The sequence below is a fragment of the Littorina saxatilis genome, linkage group LG9 (genome assembly GCF_037325665.1).
Source record: "Littorina saxatilis isolate snail1 linkage group LG9, US_GU_Lsax_2.0, whole genome shotgun sequence".
Taxonomy (NCBI): domain Eukaryota; kingdom Metazoa; phylum Mollusca; class Gastropoda; order Littorinimorpha; family Littorinidae; genus Littorina; species Littorina saxatilis.
The window spans coordinates 38767174-38786086 of NC_090253.1; the positions used below are offsets into that span (position 1 = coordinate 38767174).

The 18913-nt window shown below is 44.3% G+C and overlaps 1 protein-coding gene across 2 annotated transcripts in view; it reads right to left on the reverse strand.

Annotated features, from left to right (window-relative positions):
• Positions 1-18913, reverse strand: part of LOC138976007 (protein hobbit-like) — a 138413-nt gene that overhangs the window by 21735 nt on the left and 97765 nt on the right. For both annotated transcript variants that reach the window (XM_070348798.1, XM_070348797.1), the window contains 11 exons: positions 18059-18114; positions 17607-17670; positions 16485-16667; positions 15247-15405; positions 14193-14271; positions 9609-9775; positions 8200-8376; positions 5076-5198; positions 3371-3460; positions 2526-2591; positions 1683-1780 (listed from right to left, as the gene is read on the reverse strand). In XM_070348798.1, coding sequence (XP_070204899.1) covers positions 1683-1780; positions 2526-2591; positions 3371-3460; positions 5076-5198; positions 8200-8376; positions 9609-9775; positions 14193-14271; positions 15247-15405; positions 16485-16667; positions 17607-17670; positions 18059-18114 — 1262 coding nt within the window. The remainder of the gene's footprint in view (positions 1-1682; positions 1781-2525; positions 2592-3370; positions 3461-5075; positions 5199-8199; positions 8377-9608; positions 9776-14192; positions 14272-15246; positions 15406-16484; positions 16668-17606; positions 17671-18058; positions 18115-18913) is intronic.

Genomic DNA, 18913 nt, shown 5'->3' on the forward strand with positions numbered 1-18913 from the left:
TCTATATTTGCCCCCCCTTAAACGGACACCTGCAAAATGTGGACGCGGACACTCATTTTCGGTCCCAACAGCAGGTCATACCTCCAATGTACGGACAGACCATCGTCAAATTTTCACCACAACAAAATCGATAACAGAGCAGTCCGGCTCTTGGTACAAAGATCACAGCCGCAATGGCGTAATGACAGTCACTGATAACTTGAGTGCACGTGTACCCATCAGAAGAGGGGGGGGGGGGGGGTAGTTTTGGTCAGGAGTGGAGAACATGCGAAGATGCCAACATGAAACTGCACTGTGCTCTTTATTCTTGTCTGTTGCGTAAACAACAGAAACCACACAGAAACCACAGTCGATGAAGGTCCTGAGCGAAAGAGAGTGAAGAACCGGCCACAGTTCTCAGCATCGTGTGTCTGTGTGTAACCTCTTTCATTGACAAGATACTCTTGTTTCCCCTCAGCCTTGACCAGTGAGTCGGTTGCCTAATCTGTGAACCCTTCAGTTGTCTTGCTTTGTCAAAAGTTATGACACAGTCAACTGGTTGGTTTTGCTCTGAGTGAATAGTGCAGCTGGCCTCTCTGGCCACAGCCCAAAACAGTACATGGCTGGAGGGAGTGAGAGAGAGGGAAGTGGGGGGGGGGGGTGGAGGGGTAGCTGGCCAAACTCTGTGGGGTGTCCGGTGTCACTGCATGTCAGCAGGAAGAGCATTGGAGAGAAATAGAAAGGTGTACTCTTCCACACAATTTCCAAGCATCAGTTGTCACAGCTTGGGGTAGGCATTAGTGAGGGAGAGTGGGAGCTGTGTTATGTACAGTGTATTTCCGACTGAAGAATGAAAAGTCACTGCCATGCCACATGATCGGCATGCAGTCAATAAAGCCAGACAAGAAGAAAATAAATTACATGATTATGACATGCAGCTCTATCTGCTGCTATTTATTCAAACTGGTTTTGAAGCTTATTCTTGCAAAGCATCTGCACACGCTCCTCTGTGCTGTGTTTGTGTGGTTGCTTTCGTATATCAGTGCATGGTGAGTGTGTTCACTGCCTTGAGGATTTATTTTATCTCTTCTTTTCAACACTTTTCATACAAATCATTTTTACAGAATGTTTAAAGAAGTATAAGGAGTTTATTGTTATTGTTTAGTAGCCACAAGAAGTGATTAGCATAGACTAAATCCTGTTGTTTGTGTGTCTCTGTGTGAGTGTATGGGGGAGGGGGTGGTGTGGTCACCCCTCCCGTGACCGGACATCTGCAATGTACGGACAGTTTTGCTATGGCCCAAGGGTGTCCGTTCATGAGAGGGACTGCTGTACTTTAATGTCCCATCGCTGGGAAATTCGGGTCCCTTCCTCCCAGTGAAAAGCTAGCAGCAACAGAGTCGCGCCACCCAGGTATCTGCCTGTTAAGGTTTATTTAGCCACCAGCACTTATGGCAGAATGACGAAGGCCTTTTACGTGCAACTGTGGCGACGCGGGGGTGGAACATGGATACCGTCTCTGAGTCTGCACATAAAGTTGACCAGTGTCTAACCCGGCCCGGATTCAAACCTGCGACTATAGGATCACAAGTCCAGTGCTCCACCAACTGAGCAACCGGGCATGAATCATTAGCTACAGGTACCCATGGATTTCATCAGCAGCAATGGCCATCCCATTTCATCCCTGATATCCCAGAACGTACCTGACCACCTCCTGCAGCTGAAGGATGGGGCTTTTCTGGTCTTCGTCCCGAGACAGCTGTAGCTTGAACCTCATGCTCTGCAGCTTCTCACTGGCTTCCTGCACACCACACAAATATGTTCAGTACAGTGGAACCCTCCTTTTGCTCATAATCTCGGTAAATTTACCCCATTTTCAAACTCCCTCCTTTTAAGACTTAAAAATTCAGACAAAAAATGAGGTCTTAGAAAGGAGGGAGTCTTAAAATGGGGTAAATGTACAGAAATTATGAGCAAAAAATCTGAGGAAACAGGATCTTAAAAGGGAGGAATTCGTAACATGGAGGTCATAAAAGGGGGGTTCCACTGTATTCATTGCACAGTATTGTTCAAATAAGTGAATTTATTGCTGCGATGTCCTCACTACTCAGTCTTCACTGCATGTGTTGCAGCTTCACCCTCCCCTCTCCGCCCCTAACAAACGCATGCATGATGAGTGCGCATACTCTCTCTCTATCTCTCTTCCTTTACTTCCTTAGAGCTATATCTCTGAAAAAGGAAACTGGACTGATACAGTGGAACCCCCCTTTTAAGACCTTCAAAAATTAGAGAAAATCGGGTCTTAAAAAGGAAGTCTTAAAATGGGATAGTTTGACAGAGGTTATGAACAGAAAGTCTGAGAACACAGGGTCTTGAAAGGGAGGGGGTCTTAAATTGGGGGGTCTTAAAAGGGGGCTACCTCTGTACTGTCATTCAAAAAACCAAGATTTAGCTTTTCTCCGCCCATGCTCTCTCTCTCTCTATCCGTATCTTGATCACAACCACATCCAGTGTAAAATGCAGAAAGTCTGTCGCTCTCTTCTCACCTTTTTCTTGGGCTCCACATACAGCAACAGGTTGTTGACGATGTCCATGATGACTGCGTACTGGGACTGAAACGGAAACACATTGGAAGGATCAGTGGCAGGTAAAATGGAATTATAGCGTACATGTACTGTTTCAAACATTTACATTTTGTCTTGTTTACTCCTGATTCTTCGTGTTTTTTTGGCAATCAAAATGAGCAGAAACAATTCTGTTGTTCAGATATTGAATTCAGGTGTTCCGGCAAATTAAAGCTGATTTATCTTTTTCCCTCCATTTCAAACGGGTAATAACAAAAACTGTCTTCTTAGGTATTAACGAAAACTGTCTTCCTCTTCTTCTGTGTTCCTGGGCTGCAACTCCCACAGTTTTTATGTGTATAACCATTTTTCCCCTGCCAATTAGGCAGCCATACTCCATTTTGGGGGATGCATGCTTGGAATTATTGTATTTCTATAACGCACCGAACTCTGACATGGATCCCAGGATCTTTCTGTGCATGCATGTTATTGTGCTTGCGTGTACACACGAAATGCGATAACGCACTAACAGTTCTGCACATCAGTTGACCTGGGAGATCAGGAAAATCTCAATCCTCAACCCACCAGGTGCGGCCAGGATTTGAACACTCAACCCTCCGCATGAGGCGCATCCACTAGGCTATTGCACCTGTCTACAAAAAAAACTGTGAAGGTACCGCCCATCCTGTGTGAATGATCATGTACACTATCACTGGCTTTTACACATGGAATAAAAGCATCCTTCCAAGTTGGAACGATAACAGGAAACTGCAGTAAAAGCAAAACCAAAACACAGCTGTTATCTATAACGATGGCAAACAACTTACCGAGTTGGAGTAAGCGTAGAGGCTTTCGTGTAGCATGGTGAACGTATCCACTCCTTCCTCTTGTGTCATGACGTCAGAATCCTCGGCAGGCTGCATCAATACAATATACACTGGTTGATATTGTTTGTTAGTTTGTGCCAAGAAAACTGCACATACCGTAAACTACCTTGAACACGCCCAGTATCGAGTAAACGCCCACCCCCTACTTTTGGTCAAATGCTGCGCACAAGGTTCAGTACCTAGTAAACGCCCACCCCTCATTTTCGATCATTATCTTTTGGAGTTATAAACTTGTTACTTACTTACTTACTTAGGCCATTATGAACCCCCGGGGGAGCATAGGCCATCGACGACAATTCTCCATCCGACACGGTCCTGGGCTGCCCTTTCGATCTGGCTCCAGGTCTTCCCCTGCCTGTTGATCTCTGCTTCAGTGTCTCGTCTCCAGCTGTTGCGCGGCCGGCCTCTCTTCCTTTTCCCTTGTGGATTCCACTTCAGGGCTTGCCTCGTGATACTGGATGCTGGCTTTCTCAGGGTGTGCCCTATCCCCCAGCCCCATTTCCTCCGGAGAATTTGCTGCGCCGCTGGTTTCTGGTCAGCTCTCTGCCAAAGGTCTTCATTTCGGATTCTGTCCATCCATCTGATGTTTAGGATGCGCCTCAAGCAGGTGTTGACAAAGATTTGGATCTTTCCCAGCATGGTCTCTGTTGTCCTCCATGTCTCACACCCATAGAGAAGAACAGACTTGACATTTGAATTGAAGATCCGAAGCTTCGTCCTTTGGCTAATCTCCTTGGAACTCCAGATCTTCTTTAGCATGACAAAGGCTCCCCGTGCTTTCCCAATCCTTGCTTTGACGTGCCTGTCCGAGCCTCCTTGTCCGTCAATGATGCTCCCCAGGTAAACAAAGGACTCCACTTCCTTGATGGGCTCCCCATTGATCATCACCGGATTGTCGGCTGTGGTGTTGGTCTTAATCAATTCGGTTTTCCTCTTGTTGATCTTGAGTCCTACACCGGCTGATATTGTCTCCAGGTGAGTAGTCTTGTCTTGCATTTGGGCATGGTTGTGGGAAAGGAGGGCAAGATCATCCGCAAAGTCGAGGTCTTCCAGTTGATCGAAGAGTGTCCATTGTATCCCATTTCTCCTGCCTGCTGTTGTGGTCTTCATGATCCAGTCGATAGCCAGAAGAAATAGGAATGGTGACAGTATACATCCTTGTCGTACCCCCGTTTTCACCTCAAAACTGTCGGATAGCTGGCCAGCATGTGCGACTCTACACTTCACATGATTTCCTTCGTGGTTTGCTTACAGAAAAGTTGTTAATCTAGCAAAGGAACCGCCTACTGCAAAGGGTATAGTACCAAGTAAACGCCCACCCCCAACTTTAGGCAAAATTGGTGCATGGGGTGAGTGGGCGTATACAAGGTAGTTTATGGTACTTCTCATGCTAAGCAAAAGATACAAGGACAAAATGACTGGTAGAATAAAAACTTGGGCAATAAACGTGAAGTGAGAAAGGAAGGGAATTGGAAAAATGTTTAGCGGATGTCATCAATTTAACTAAAACAAATTCAAAACAATGACAAAGAGAGAGAGAGGATGAAGAAGAACAGATAAAAAACAAGAGGAAATAATACACCAGAAAGCACACACAAGAGAAGCCAAAGCAGTTCACAGTTTTATCTCCACGCCAGAAACTTACAGGCAGAGGCACCTCCGACAGAGAGTTGGGGTCAACATCACCATAGTTTGCATAGTAGAACTTGCAGCTACACCGATGAATGATGCGCTGCAGCTGTACAGTTTGCTCCCCTACTGCATTCTTCTGAAAAAGAAAAACATACATTTAAAGAAAAGAAACAAACATGCACATAACCATGTAACTTATTTGAACTCCCAATAATTACTTCCCTTCTATGGTGCAGACACAGACAGATGGACAGACGCACAGACAGATGGACAGACACAGACAGATGGACAGACGCACAGACAGATGGACAGACACAGACAGATGGACAGACACAGACAGATGGACAGACACAGACAGATGGACAGACGCACAGACAGATGGACAGACACAGACAGATGGACAGACGCACAGACAGATGGACAGACACAGACAGATGGACAGACACAGACAGATGGACAGACACAGACAGATGGACAGACACAGACAGATGGACAGACACAGACAGATGGACAGACACAGACAGATGGACAGACACAGACAGATGGACAGACACAGACAGATGGACAGACACAGACAGATGGACAGACACAGACAGATGGACAGACACAGACAGATGGACAGACACACAGACAGATGGACAGACACAGACAGATGGACAGACACAGACAGATGGACAGACACAGACAGATGGACAGACACAGACAGATGGACAGACACAGACAGATGGACAGACACAGACAGATGGACAGACACAGACAGATGGACAGACACAGACAGATGGACAGACACAGACAGATGGACAGACACACAGACAGATGGACAGACACAGACAGATGGACAGACACACAGACAGATGGACAGACACAGACAGATGGACAGACACAGACAGATGGACAGACACAGACAGATGGACAGACACAGACAGATGGACAGACACAGACATATGGACAGACACAGACAGATGGACAGACGCACAGACAGATGGACAGACACAGACAGATGGACAGACACAGACAGATGGACAGACGCACAGACAGATGGACAGACACACAGACAGATGGACAGACACAGACAGATGGACAGACACAGACAGATGGACAGACACAGACAGATGGACAGACACACAGACAGATGGACAGACGCACAGACAGATGGACAGACACACAGACAGATGGACAGACACACAGACAGATGGACAGACGCACAGACAGATGGACAGACGCACAGACAGATGGACAGACACAGACAGATGGACAGACGCACAGACAGATGGACAGACACACAGACAGATGGACAGACACACAGACAGATGGACAGACGCACAGACAGATGGACAGACGCACAGACAGATGGACAGACGCACAGACAGATGGACAGACACACAGACAGATGGACAGACACAGACAGATGGACAGACACAGACAGATGGACAGACGCACAGACAGATGGACAGACGCACAGACAGATGGACAGACACAGACAGATGGACAGACACAGACAGATGGACAGACACAGACAGATGGACAGACACAGACAGATGGACAGACGCACAGACAGATGGACAGACACAGACAGATGGACAGACACAGACAGATGGACAGACACAGACAGATGGACAGACACACAGACAGATGGACAGACACAGACAGATGGACAGACACAGACAGATGGACAGACACAGACAGATGGACAGACACAGACAGATGGACAGACGCACAGACAGATGGACAGACACAGACAGATGGACAGACACACAGACAGATGGACAGACACAGACAGATGGACAGACACAGACAGATGGACAGACACACAGACAGATGGACAGACGCACAGACAGATGGACAGACACAGACAGATGGACAGACACAGACAGATGGACAGACACAGACAGATGGACAGACACAGACAGATGGACAGACACAGACAGATGGACAGACACAGACAGATGGACAGACGCACAGACAGATGGACAGACACACAGACATATGGACAGACACACAGACATATGGACAGACACAGACAGATGGACAGACGCACAGACAGATGGACAGACGCACAGACAGATGGACAGACACACAGACAGATGGACAGACACACAGACAGATGGACAGACGCACAGACAGATGGACAGACGCACAGACAGATGGACAGACGCACAGACAGAAACAACTTTTTACAAAGAAGACAACTACCATCCCAGAAAACATGCACTCATCTGATCAGCAGAGGCAAGTACGTGATACAGTCACAGACAGATGAATAGACACATAGACCAAAAGACTGATGGGAAGCCTTTAACACCACAGTAATCACTCTCTGGATAAGCAGAGGCAGGTATGGACAGTACAGATACAGTAAGGGAAAAACACAGACTGACAGAAAGACAGCTTCAAACCTCATCTGTTCAGTAGAGGCAGGTATGTGGTACAGACACAGAGAGACAGACACACACACAGACAGACGGGCAGCATCAAACGCCACTGGAATCATTGACGTGATTAGCAGAGGTAGGTATGGTGGTACAGACACAAACAGAACAACAAACGGAAAGACAGAGAGACAGCTACTAACACCAAAGTGATCACTGAGCTGATCAGCAGAGGCAGGTATGCAGTACAGACACAGAGACGGACAGCAAGCCTCTAACAACACAGTAATGACTCACATGATCAGCAGAGGCAGGTATGCAGTACAGACACAGAGACGGACAGCAAGCCTCTAACAACACAGTAATGACTCACATGATCAGCAGAGACAGGTATGTGGTACAGACACAGAGCTGGACAGACAGACAGACAGATACACAGACAGAAACACAGTACAGCCTTGCACACCACAGTGATAACTGACCTGATCAGCAGAGGCAGGAATGGTGGTACAGACATAGACAGACAGACAGACAGACACAGACAGACAGACAGACAGACAGAGAGCCTTCCACAACACAGTATAATCACTGACCTGATCAGCAGAGACAGGAATGCAGGACAGACAGACAGACAGCCTTGCACACCACAGTAATCACTGACCTGATCAGCGAAGGCAGGAATGGTGGTACAGACATAGACAGACAGACAGATAGACAGACAGACAGACAGACAGACAGCCAGCATCCAATGCCACAGTAACCACTCACCTGATCAGCGGAGGCAGGAATGGTGGTACAGACCACGCTGCCCACACTCTGACCACTGCTGACCATCTCCGGAAGACCCGTGAGACCAGTCCCAGACCGGTCCTCCACGTTTTCTCTCGCCAGCCAGGGGATGTTGTCCTCACTGAACATGTAGTCTGGATCCACCGTTGCATAGTACTGAGAAAAAATGGCCATGGATGTTTTAAAGTGACAGATGGAGTGAATAGTACTTCTCAAAGTATCCCTCCTGTGATAATAAAAAAAAGATTCATGCAGACACAAAAGTGTTTTGAGCTGCCTGTGTTTGGTTTCTTCATCAGCTACAGTGATTAAACCTACCAATGAATTATTTGTGTTTATTCAACAGTCACAACCCAGTGTGAAAAAATTCCTACTCATTTGCATCATTTATTGATCCAAATTAAAACTTTTACCATTGAATTGTTTACTTTAATAAAAAAAAAAGTTTCACAATATTTATCCACAACATTTAAAACTATATCAATACTTACTTCTTGCCTATTTTGAGTAAATCAGACACACACACACACACACACACACACACACACACACACACACACACGCACACATGCACGCACACAAGCATGCAAGCAAACAAACAGACGTGGCTGTACATTCCCTGTCTCTTGTCCCACAGGCTTAATTGACACAGGTTCTGCTATTTATGTTTTAGATGCACTAAGGACAGGTTAATGTAAGACTAGGCTGTGCCTAAAACCTCTATCCCTATATATTAAAGGCACAGTGCAGCTCACAGCCTTCGTTTTGCATTTTTGTTGCAGCTGAGTGCATTTACAGTTAAAAAATCCTCCTATGGTAGTAAAACAAACCCAAAACTACCCAACGACGACATCTGTGAAGCTCGACAGTTTCTTGTTCACGGGAGTGCATAAATTAACCTAGTTATTACGTGGTGTTTGGTCGGAGTTCGATTCAACTGAGTGATTCCGGCCTCCATTTTGTTTTACACAAACTCATGATGACGTCTGACATAGTTTGCTAGCGACGTGTCTTTTTGTGCATGATGTGGTGATCTACCTGATCTAAATTTAGATCCAAAAATAGGCCAAGACCAGCCGGGTCCGAGTACGAAATTAATTCGTAAAAAAATCGCAGTTCTTGACACTTTGGGTGCAAGTCAATGAAACTTGGTAGTTCTTCTAACGGATAGCTGCCTGAAGTATGACTAAAAGCCCTGGATTTGACAAGTTCAGTACCTTTAAAAATCAAATCAATCAATCAACCCCAAAGACCTTAGTCATTCTGTCATAAGTGCAGGTGGCTGGTTACACCTAAACACCCATACAACTGAACTCGGGGCAACACCTGTTGGCTTTGCCGTGAGGGCGTAAAACTTCAATTTTTCTCTCTCTCTTAATCAGCCTCACCTGCATGCAATCGACGTTTGCAGTCCAGGTGGACTTGCTGCGCAGCTGACTGGCGCGCCAGATGGGCATATGTACGTAGGAGATGACGCGCGCTCTGGCCGCGCTGATGATGAGGAAGCCGGGCGTCTCACAACCCTTCATCACCACCTGGCTGTTGTGCAGCTCAACTGAAACACAACGTTGAATGTTGAATGTTTTTACCACTGTTGACATTAGAGAAATCTTTGAAAATTAAAGAACAAAATATCAATAATAATTATAATAATAATAATAATAATAATAATAACAAGAAATTCCTCCGAGGTAGGAAAAACACCCCCGTCCTTACCATTCTCACTGCCACCAACTGAGAAGGCACTGCTAACAAGTGTGGTTAAAATAAGTTGATTGAGTGGACAAAGAGACAGGCGGAGAAAAAGACAAATCAATATAACTCTTTCTGTAACACCTACTGACCGCATACAGAAAACAAAAGATCCCGAAAAAAAAAGAAAAAAAATCGGTTTGCGCTGCGCGCTGAGAGCAGGTATTGAAATATCTCATCGACCAGATTTTGTCCGGGGTGTATCTGCCGCTTCGCCGGGTAGCAAGTAGAGCCGAATACCCGGCTTGAGTGGCGCACTGTACGCCGGCTTCGAACCATGGACCCGTCAAGCTTAGGTCCCTTCCAGACTCGTGGAATGGGAACAGCACGAACATGATTCAGGGGCCATAATGCCATTCCTGATCATATCATGTCGAGTCCCATACTTGTCGATGATGATGATAAAATCGTTTATTTAACGTCACTCTGTAAAAACATTGGCGACATTTGTCTTAGATTAAGAACACACACAGGCACGCACACAAACTTTCCCTTTATGTACAGTGGTTCACCACCCTCCCGCCCCCCGCACACTCTCGCTCATCTAATTAAAAATGGTGTTAAGAGATACTTGGATATAAAATGGTATTTTTAAAAGATCTGATAAAAATATATAGTAGCTGTATGAGAAGCAATGGCGTCAGCCGCAGCAATGTCTCTTCATATCCAGGGACCAAGTGGGTGCGTGTGCATAAGTCCAGCGATAAGTTTGGGACCTTGCCACCCAAGGTCTTTATTAAAACTTAAAAGATAGCTTAATTTTTCCTTTGAGGTATTTGGCAGAATATTTCTATTTGAGTTTATAAACTGAGTCAGGGGTTGAAAGTGGCATGAGTTCAAATCACACTCCAAAGTCAAATGAGCAATGGTGAGGTCGGATTGACAGGTGCATTTAAGCTCTAGAAATTGGTAACTCCCAGCTTCTGCCCTTAGGCGGTTAATCCTTTTTATTACACGTGGGCATGCATTATAGGTGTTCATCTGTTTTGATGGGGCTTCCCGAATGAGCCAGCCAGAGCTTATAGCCTTGTGCATATATTTGTTCCTCCATTCTCTCCAGAGAAGAGAGTCTGTAAGGCTACTGATCTCAGAAGCAGACAATGGCAGGTCTACCTCGGAGGCGCCCATGCCTTGGGCAGCTTCTTTAGCGGCTTTGTCCGCTTTCTCGTTGCCAGGCACGTTCACGTGTGCTGGACACCAGACCAGGTTAATCTCGCTTCCTTTTTTTATAATTTTATTTGCCAGCTCCTTTATGGCAATGACAAGATCATGTCTTTTTGATCTTTTGTTAGATCTCAATGCTTCAATGGCTGCTTTGGAGTCAGAGAATATAGCTATCTTTTGAGGAGGAGTGTTCTTGAGATTGAGATGAACAAGCGACATGCAGATGGCAAGGAGCTCAGCTGAGAAGATCGAGTTTCTGTTGCACAGTTTAAATTTCCCAGTCATGTCATCGCTGGGGATTACAAAAGCTGCGCCAGCCTTCTTGTCATCCAACACTGACCCGTCTGTGTAAACATGAACATGGCCTTTGTATACAGTATCAATGTGCTCAAGGGCTTGTATCCTGAGTAATAACTGATCATCCTTTGTAGCTGTGCAATATTCTGTGTCAAAATTCATTTCTTTCATTGTCCATGAGGGATCACGAGATATGGGGTTTTGGGCCACATCATTTGGGTCGACACTGATTTCACTAAAGAGTGAAGCATTGAATTGAGCCAGTGAGGAGAAAGTAGTGCCAAAGTGGGCCTTTTTGTTTTGGACATGATTGTAATGCGGTTGTAGCTCCTCTTTTGTTGAGTTTTGCACTGTGTTGGCTCGAACATTGTAATCTGCGCAGCACTTACGCCGCCACATGTCAAGAGGGAGGAATCCTGCTTGGTGGTATACAATGGCCTGCTTTGAATGCCTTGGGTGTCCGAGGGCAAGCCGAAGGGCACGACACTCCGCTGACTGTAGCTTATCAAGCCATTTTCGAGCCGACGAGAAGTAGGCCTCCTGTCCATATGATAGTCTTGATCTTATAAGAGCTCTGGTGATGTTTGTTAGAATAACTGGGCACTTTGCCCATGGTTGGGCAGCCAGTATTTTAAGAAGGTTGATGGTCTTATTTGCTTTGCTTAAAAGATACTTTAAGTGAGCAGTCCATAGTCCATTTGAGGTGAAAACTACGCCCAGATATTTCACCTGCTGACTGGGTGAGACAACAGATTTATCTAGTGAGAACTGTATCTTTTCTCGATCTTCCAGTTTTCGGTTTGTAAAGACAACGAATACAGTTTTCTCGGCAGAGAGAGTGAAGCCATTCTCCCGCATATAGTTCGCAATGTTATCTATAGCTGTTTGCCACTCTTTAGAGAATTTGTGTTCTGTTTTATAGGTTTTGTTTTGATACTCTTTGCATAGAGCAATATCATCCGCATAAAGCGTTAGTTCGGCTCCATGTGTTTTAATTGTCGATATGTCATGCAGCATAATGCTAAAAAGCAGTGGTGCTATTACTGAGCCCTGTGGCACTCCCATGTCAACTTTGCGAGTGGATGATTTGGCACCTTTATAATCAGTTTGAAAGGATCTGTTCAGTAGAAAGCTTTTTATGTATTGAAACATATTACCACTGATGCCTAATTGCTTCAATTTGAACAACAATCGTTGGTGCCATACTGTATCGTAGGCTTTTTTGATGTCAAAAAAGACAGCAAAGAGAGACTTCTTGCGTGAGAGAGCTTTCTTAATTTTAGAGGACAGTTTTACAATGTGATCCGAGACACCCCTGCCTCGACGGAAACCAGCTTGGCACAGGGGTATTACCTTTTTTCTTTCCATTTCATCTTCTAGTCTGGATTTTAGTATTCTTTCATAGATTTTGCTCAGATGGGAGGTCAGAGATATAGGGCGCCAGTTGGAAGGGTTAGCTCTTGGTTTTCCAGGCTTTAAAATGGGGATCACAACAGCCTCTTTCCAAGCTGTGGGAATCAGGCCAGACTTCCAGCATGTTGAATAAAAATCCAGTAAAAGATTTAATCCTTGGTTTGGTAAATGTTGTATGACCTGATAGTTTATTGGATCAGAACCACAGGCGGATCGGACTTTTGTCACCGATGCTATAGCCGTTTTCAGTTCTTGAATGGATAAGGGAGCATTTATTTTTAAGGAAGGGTTGAGTTCTGGGTCGTTTAAGTCCTGTTTATCCTCCCAGTTCTTACGGAAGAGTTCCTGCTCACATAACAGTTTATCTGTTTGGCTTGCTGCTGCAAAAATATCTGCCGTCGACGACGCCCTAGGTACCACATCACAAACAGAACTGTGCAATACACTGGTGTTTTCTACAGTGCACCATACGAAGGAAGGGAGGTAAACGCTGAAAACATGGAGAAGATAAGGAAGAGTTATGCGTAGTTGATCCCCCAAAAAAACCAAAATCCACCAATAACTCCATAACCGTGTGTTTGACTGGTCCCAATTTTTGTAAGGACCGTCTCAGGAATGTATAGAACCTGTTCACCAAGTTTGGTGACGATCGGTCCGTTCATTCTTGAGATCTACTTGCGAACACAAACAAACACACAAACAAACAAACAAACACATCCAGTGAAACCTATACACACCCCTATACCGGGGGTGTAATAATACTGAACACTAATTAATCACCCCTTCTCACTACAGCTGTCAGACATGTTAGCAAAATTGAACACACACACACACAATGAAAAAAGGGTATATTTGTTATCATCATATAATTTATAAACGTATTACCAGTATAAACAGTAAAATGGCAGAACATAACACAAGAACATAACGCAAGAACATAACGCAAGAACATAACGCAAGAACATAACACAAGAACATAACGCAAGAACATAACACAAGAACATAACACAAGAACATAACACAAGAACATAACACAAGAACATAACACAAGAACATAACACAAGAACATAACACAAGAACATAACACAAGAACATAACACAAGAACACCATACAATGAAACCCCCTTTTTTTAAGACATAAACAAATCTGAGAAAATTAGGTCTGAAAAAAGCTTAAAATGGAGGTAAATTTACAGAAGCTATGAACAGAAAATCTTAAAAGGCAACAAGTCTTACAAAAGGGGAAGTCTAAAATGTGAGGGGGGGGGGGGGTGGGGGGGGTCTTAAAAGGGGGATTCTAGGCTGTACAACATAGCATAATCGAACAGAATTACAGGAAAACTCACTCAGCCAGTTGGTAGACAGGATGTTTGTAGGCCGGCATGCTTTCACTCCATGAAGCAGCTCCATGTTTGAGTTGGAAGGCTGCCGAAACACACATATACGCCATGATTTTTATTCTTATCACATACATTTTCAACCTCTAAGCTACTTGATTTTGCTGGAACCTGTGGGATTAAACCATAAATTAACAATAATCATAAATGCAACAAAATTCCAAAAACAAATAGACTGCCAACGTTCCAAAATAATGTTACGTTTTGTGTTGTCAAAAATTAAACGTTCCAACAACATATCTTTCTTGGTTTTTTTATTCAAAAATGCCACAGACTTGCTGTCGACCTTGGACACAAATGCCAAAAACATGGAGTCAGCATGTGTTAGTGTTCACTGAATGTCTCTACGAAGCTTGCACAGTGTTACCGAGCTGTACAGTAAAACATGCCCTAGCAACCACCTCTCGAAAGCGACCACCTGTCCACAACTACGTACCACACCCAAGGTTTTTTAAAATTTTGTATTCTCCTTTGTACAGCGACCACCTGTCTCCAACGACCATTTTTGGTCAGTCTCTTGGCTGGTCACTGTAGACAGGTTCCACTACTGTATAACATGTTAGGATTTTGATGTATTCATTTTTTTGACTTAGTGTGTTTTATCCATAATCGTATCATGTAAAGCATGGAGAGCATAGAACTCTGTGGTTCGCGCTATATTACTTACTTACTTATTTATGCCTTTGACCCCGTCCGGGGCATAGGCCGCCAACTTTTTGTTGACGTTTCTGTAACGAGTACTTTTTTCCATGGATGATTTGTTAGCCCTTCGCACAACCCCCAACCTGGAGGGCCAGGGTGTATACTTAGTCTGGCCCCATTCACCTCAGACCTGTCCGGCGTGGTTATGCACCTGCCAGGAGCACTATGAACGCTCCGGCCGGCATAGCTCTTTGGATCATCAGGGCACACAAGCTGCTACGCCACGGCAAGGCATATACACCAGTAGCATAATATATAAACTATCATTATCATTATTATTATTATTGTATTGTAGACTCACCTCCTCTGTAAAGGCCACAGACTTGCTGTCGGACTCCGACACCAGTTTCAGCAGCATGGAATGAGCGTGTCCCATCTGTAGTTTGCTCAGCGGACTGGGAGACATGGGGTCTGCGTGTTTCTCTAATGGAGGGCTGTTCAAAGAGAAGGAACGATTCCTCTGCAAGCAAAAGAACACAGCATGATCACTGTAAAAAGTGGAAATGGTTTGTGAGAGAAGAATGAGGGGACACAGGTTGCTTGGCAAGTTCTGCTCGCATACATGTACAGCTCTTCTCCAGCAGAGGACTGCTCAGAGAGAAGAAACAATTCCACAGGAAGACAGACAAAATTGCGTGAATACAGTGAAACCCTCCTTTTTTTTCTTCTTCTTCTTCTGCGTTCGTGGGCTGAAACTCTCACGTGCACTCGTGGTTTGCACGAGTGGAATTTTACGTGTATGACCGGTTTTACCCCGCCATTTAGGCAGCCATACATCGCTTTCGGAGGAAGCATGCTGGGTATTATCGTGTTTCTATAACCCACCGAACTCTGACATGGATTACAGGATCTTTTTCGTGCGCACTTGGTCTTGTGCTTGCGTGTACACACGGGGGTGTTCGGACACCGAGGAGAGTCTGCACACAACGTTGACTCTGAGAAATAAATCTCTCGTCGAACGTGGGGACGAACTCACGCTGACAGCTAGCGGCCAACTGGATACAAATCCAGCGCGCTACTGACTGAGCTACATCCCCACCCACTTCCCCTCCTTTTAAGACCCTGCTTTCTGAACAATTTCTTATTACAATGTCTGTAAATCTATCTCCATTTTAAGAGATCTTGTAGGACCTGATTGTTTTAGGATGTGATTTTTGTCATAGGTTTGTTAGATGGTTTCATACAAAAAAAAGGATGGGGAAATGCAAGTTATTTGGAAGTTTCTACTCCCATAGATATACAGTTATTGTGATATGTCCCTGTTTGAGTAGGAAAGGGGGGAATGAGACTAAATGTTTTAGCTGTTTTCAAGATATTGTTATTTGGAGATATTGTCAATTCTAACTTTCTAATTGCTCTCTCTCTCTCTCTCTCTGACTGACATTAACACACACAAAAATTCAAACACTTTCCAATATTACTGCATGATCATTTAGCTTGTTCTACAATATTTCACAAGTGTTTGGGCTGAAAGAAACATTGCCACAGGGGCACAATATTCAAAGGCAGCTGCTGTCTCAAAAGGGTCAATTAACCTACCATGGCATAGGTCTGGCTGTTGTCGACACGGAATCCCTTCAAGGCTTCGGAGGACAGGTTGCGTCTGAGTGCCTTGGCCTTCATGTAGCTGTCGTACAGGCCCAGCACCACCGCACGGTTACGTTCGTTCCACGCTCCACGCATCTCATGAATCGCCACGCTGTGTGTTGGCGTCTTCTGGGACTAAAAATGGAGATTTGTTTTTTTTTACTAAGTGGTGAAGATTCAGTGTAACTTCAATACATCAAAATAGACGGTGTTCGGTAACTGCAACTCTCGTTGGGTTGGTATGGGTTGTGAAAGAGTGAATACTCTTGCTTTTGTCGAGTCAAACTTTCCCACATGACATTATAGGCCAGTCACTAGCAAGGGGTTGTGTCTGAATCAAGCAAACAAGGAGTACGTGTGTAAACCTTGCCCCGATAAAAGCAAATATTGCTATTTCATATGTTACGTGCATTTCCATTGGTCAATTGGGCAAAACTGAGCTCAGTGCAAAAGTGATATCGACGACATTTCCGTCGATATCAGTTTTGATATCGACGACCTCTTTATTGCTTCCCCACTTCAAAAACAAAAACACCTAAATTTAAAAACAAACAAACATATATGAAAATGTAATTATCCCAGAATTTAGTTGAACAAGTGACTAAAGACTTTTTGAAAGGAAAGACATTTTAAAATACTGAAAAGTACAAGAAAAGAGTGAACAAAAAGAAATAATAATCAGAGGGAGGGATATGGAACAGCCAAAACTGAGACAAATACTTTTGTAATTTCTTTACAGTAAATACAAAATGTCCAGAGAATTAGCAATATATCTAACATTGACTGACTGTGTGATGATATCTTCTGCTATTGGTCTGTTTCGACAGTGATATCAAAATCTCGACCTCCTGTCTCGATTTTGATATCACTGTCTCAACAGACCATAGCAGAAGATATCATCACACAGTCCGTCAATATTGGGTAGAGTATTCACTCTTTCACAACCCATACAAACCCGACAGAGTTATTTCTGTAGTTCATCTATATGAAACACTGTTGCTCTTTCAGAATAAAATCTCACACTTCATTCCCACGTATGTGTCAACACTCCGTATCAAGAACCATGGAGCTTACCTGTTCGGGATCCACTTCCTCCCCCAGCTTTGGGTTGCGGTGCTCTGCACGATGGTATGAGATTCTGCAAACACAAATCAAGACATGGTCTCAACATCAACCACAATGATAATGAGAACAGCAACAACGATGACAACAACCGCAACATGTTCATTCAAACGACTACAGCATTCCCACACAAAAAAGGGCTGAAAATCATCGAAACTTACATTAATCGCATACAAAAAAGGGCTGAAAATCATCTAAACTCACATTAATCGCATACAAAAAAGGGCTGAAAATCATCTAAACTCACATACATCGCATACAAAAAAGGGCTGAAAATCATCTAAACTCACATACATCGCATTCAAAAAAGGGCTGAAAATGATCTAAACTCCCATACGTTTGCATACAAAAATGCTTAAAACAAGCTGCATAGAGGGCGTGATGAAAATGACTGTTGCACTCACTTGGAGACACTGAGGAAGAAACTCTTGTCCACCGGGACCCCTCCTGATGAGCTGGACTGAAACACACAATTTCTACAGTCAATAACAATAATGGGGTGGGGGAGGGGGCAGTGACACGCAACATTCTGTTGGGCACTTTTGAGATTGCTCGTTTTTGACAGGCGCATTAGCTTAAAGGTCCTTGTCTACATTTTTATACCGAAATCGCAATTTGACCATTAAAATGCAGAGTCTATTATCTACAATTATCAACAATACACCCCCTTTCGATCAGGAAAGACGAAGCCAGTGTAGCCGTTTGAAAATTCATTGTAGTATTCCAGCGTAGTACTCATAGTAGGATATCCTTATTTGGAAAATGCCAAGCGAAAAACAACGCAATGAATGGAGCAAAGAAACTTACTTTTCCCAGTTCCGTTGGTAATGTAAATAACGGCTATAGCGCATGCGCAGTAAGACCCAAAATTGCTGTACGCTCCTGATTGGTGCATATTCTACCTACCAAGAGCGATGTGTCTATACCGCAGCAAAATTCGTCTGCTACAGACCGAGGCCTCCTCCGAAAACGGCGTATGGCTGCCTAAATGGCGGGGTAAAAAACGGTCATACACGTAAAATTCCACTCGTGCAAAAAACACGAGTGTACGTGGGAGTTTGAGCCCACGAACGAAGAAGAAGAAGAAGAAGACCGAGGCCCATCCAACCACACAAACCCCCTTACACTTTCGTGTAAAAACTTATAGCAAGATAGAAAGCAGTTGTACACGAAATATTCCGCTAGTAAGAAATGCTGGTGTATGTAGGGGTTGCATAGCCTATGAAAGCAGCAAAGAGTTTGCGTTTCTCTTACTTACT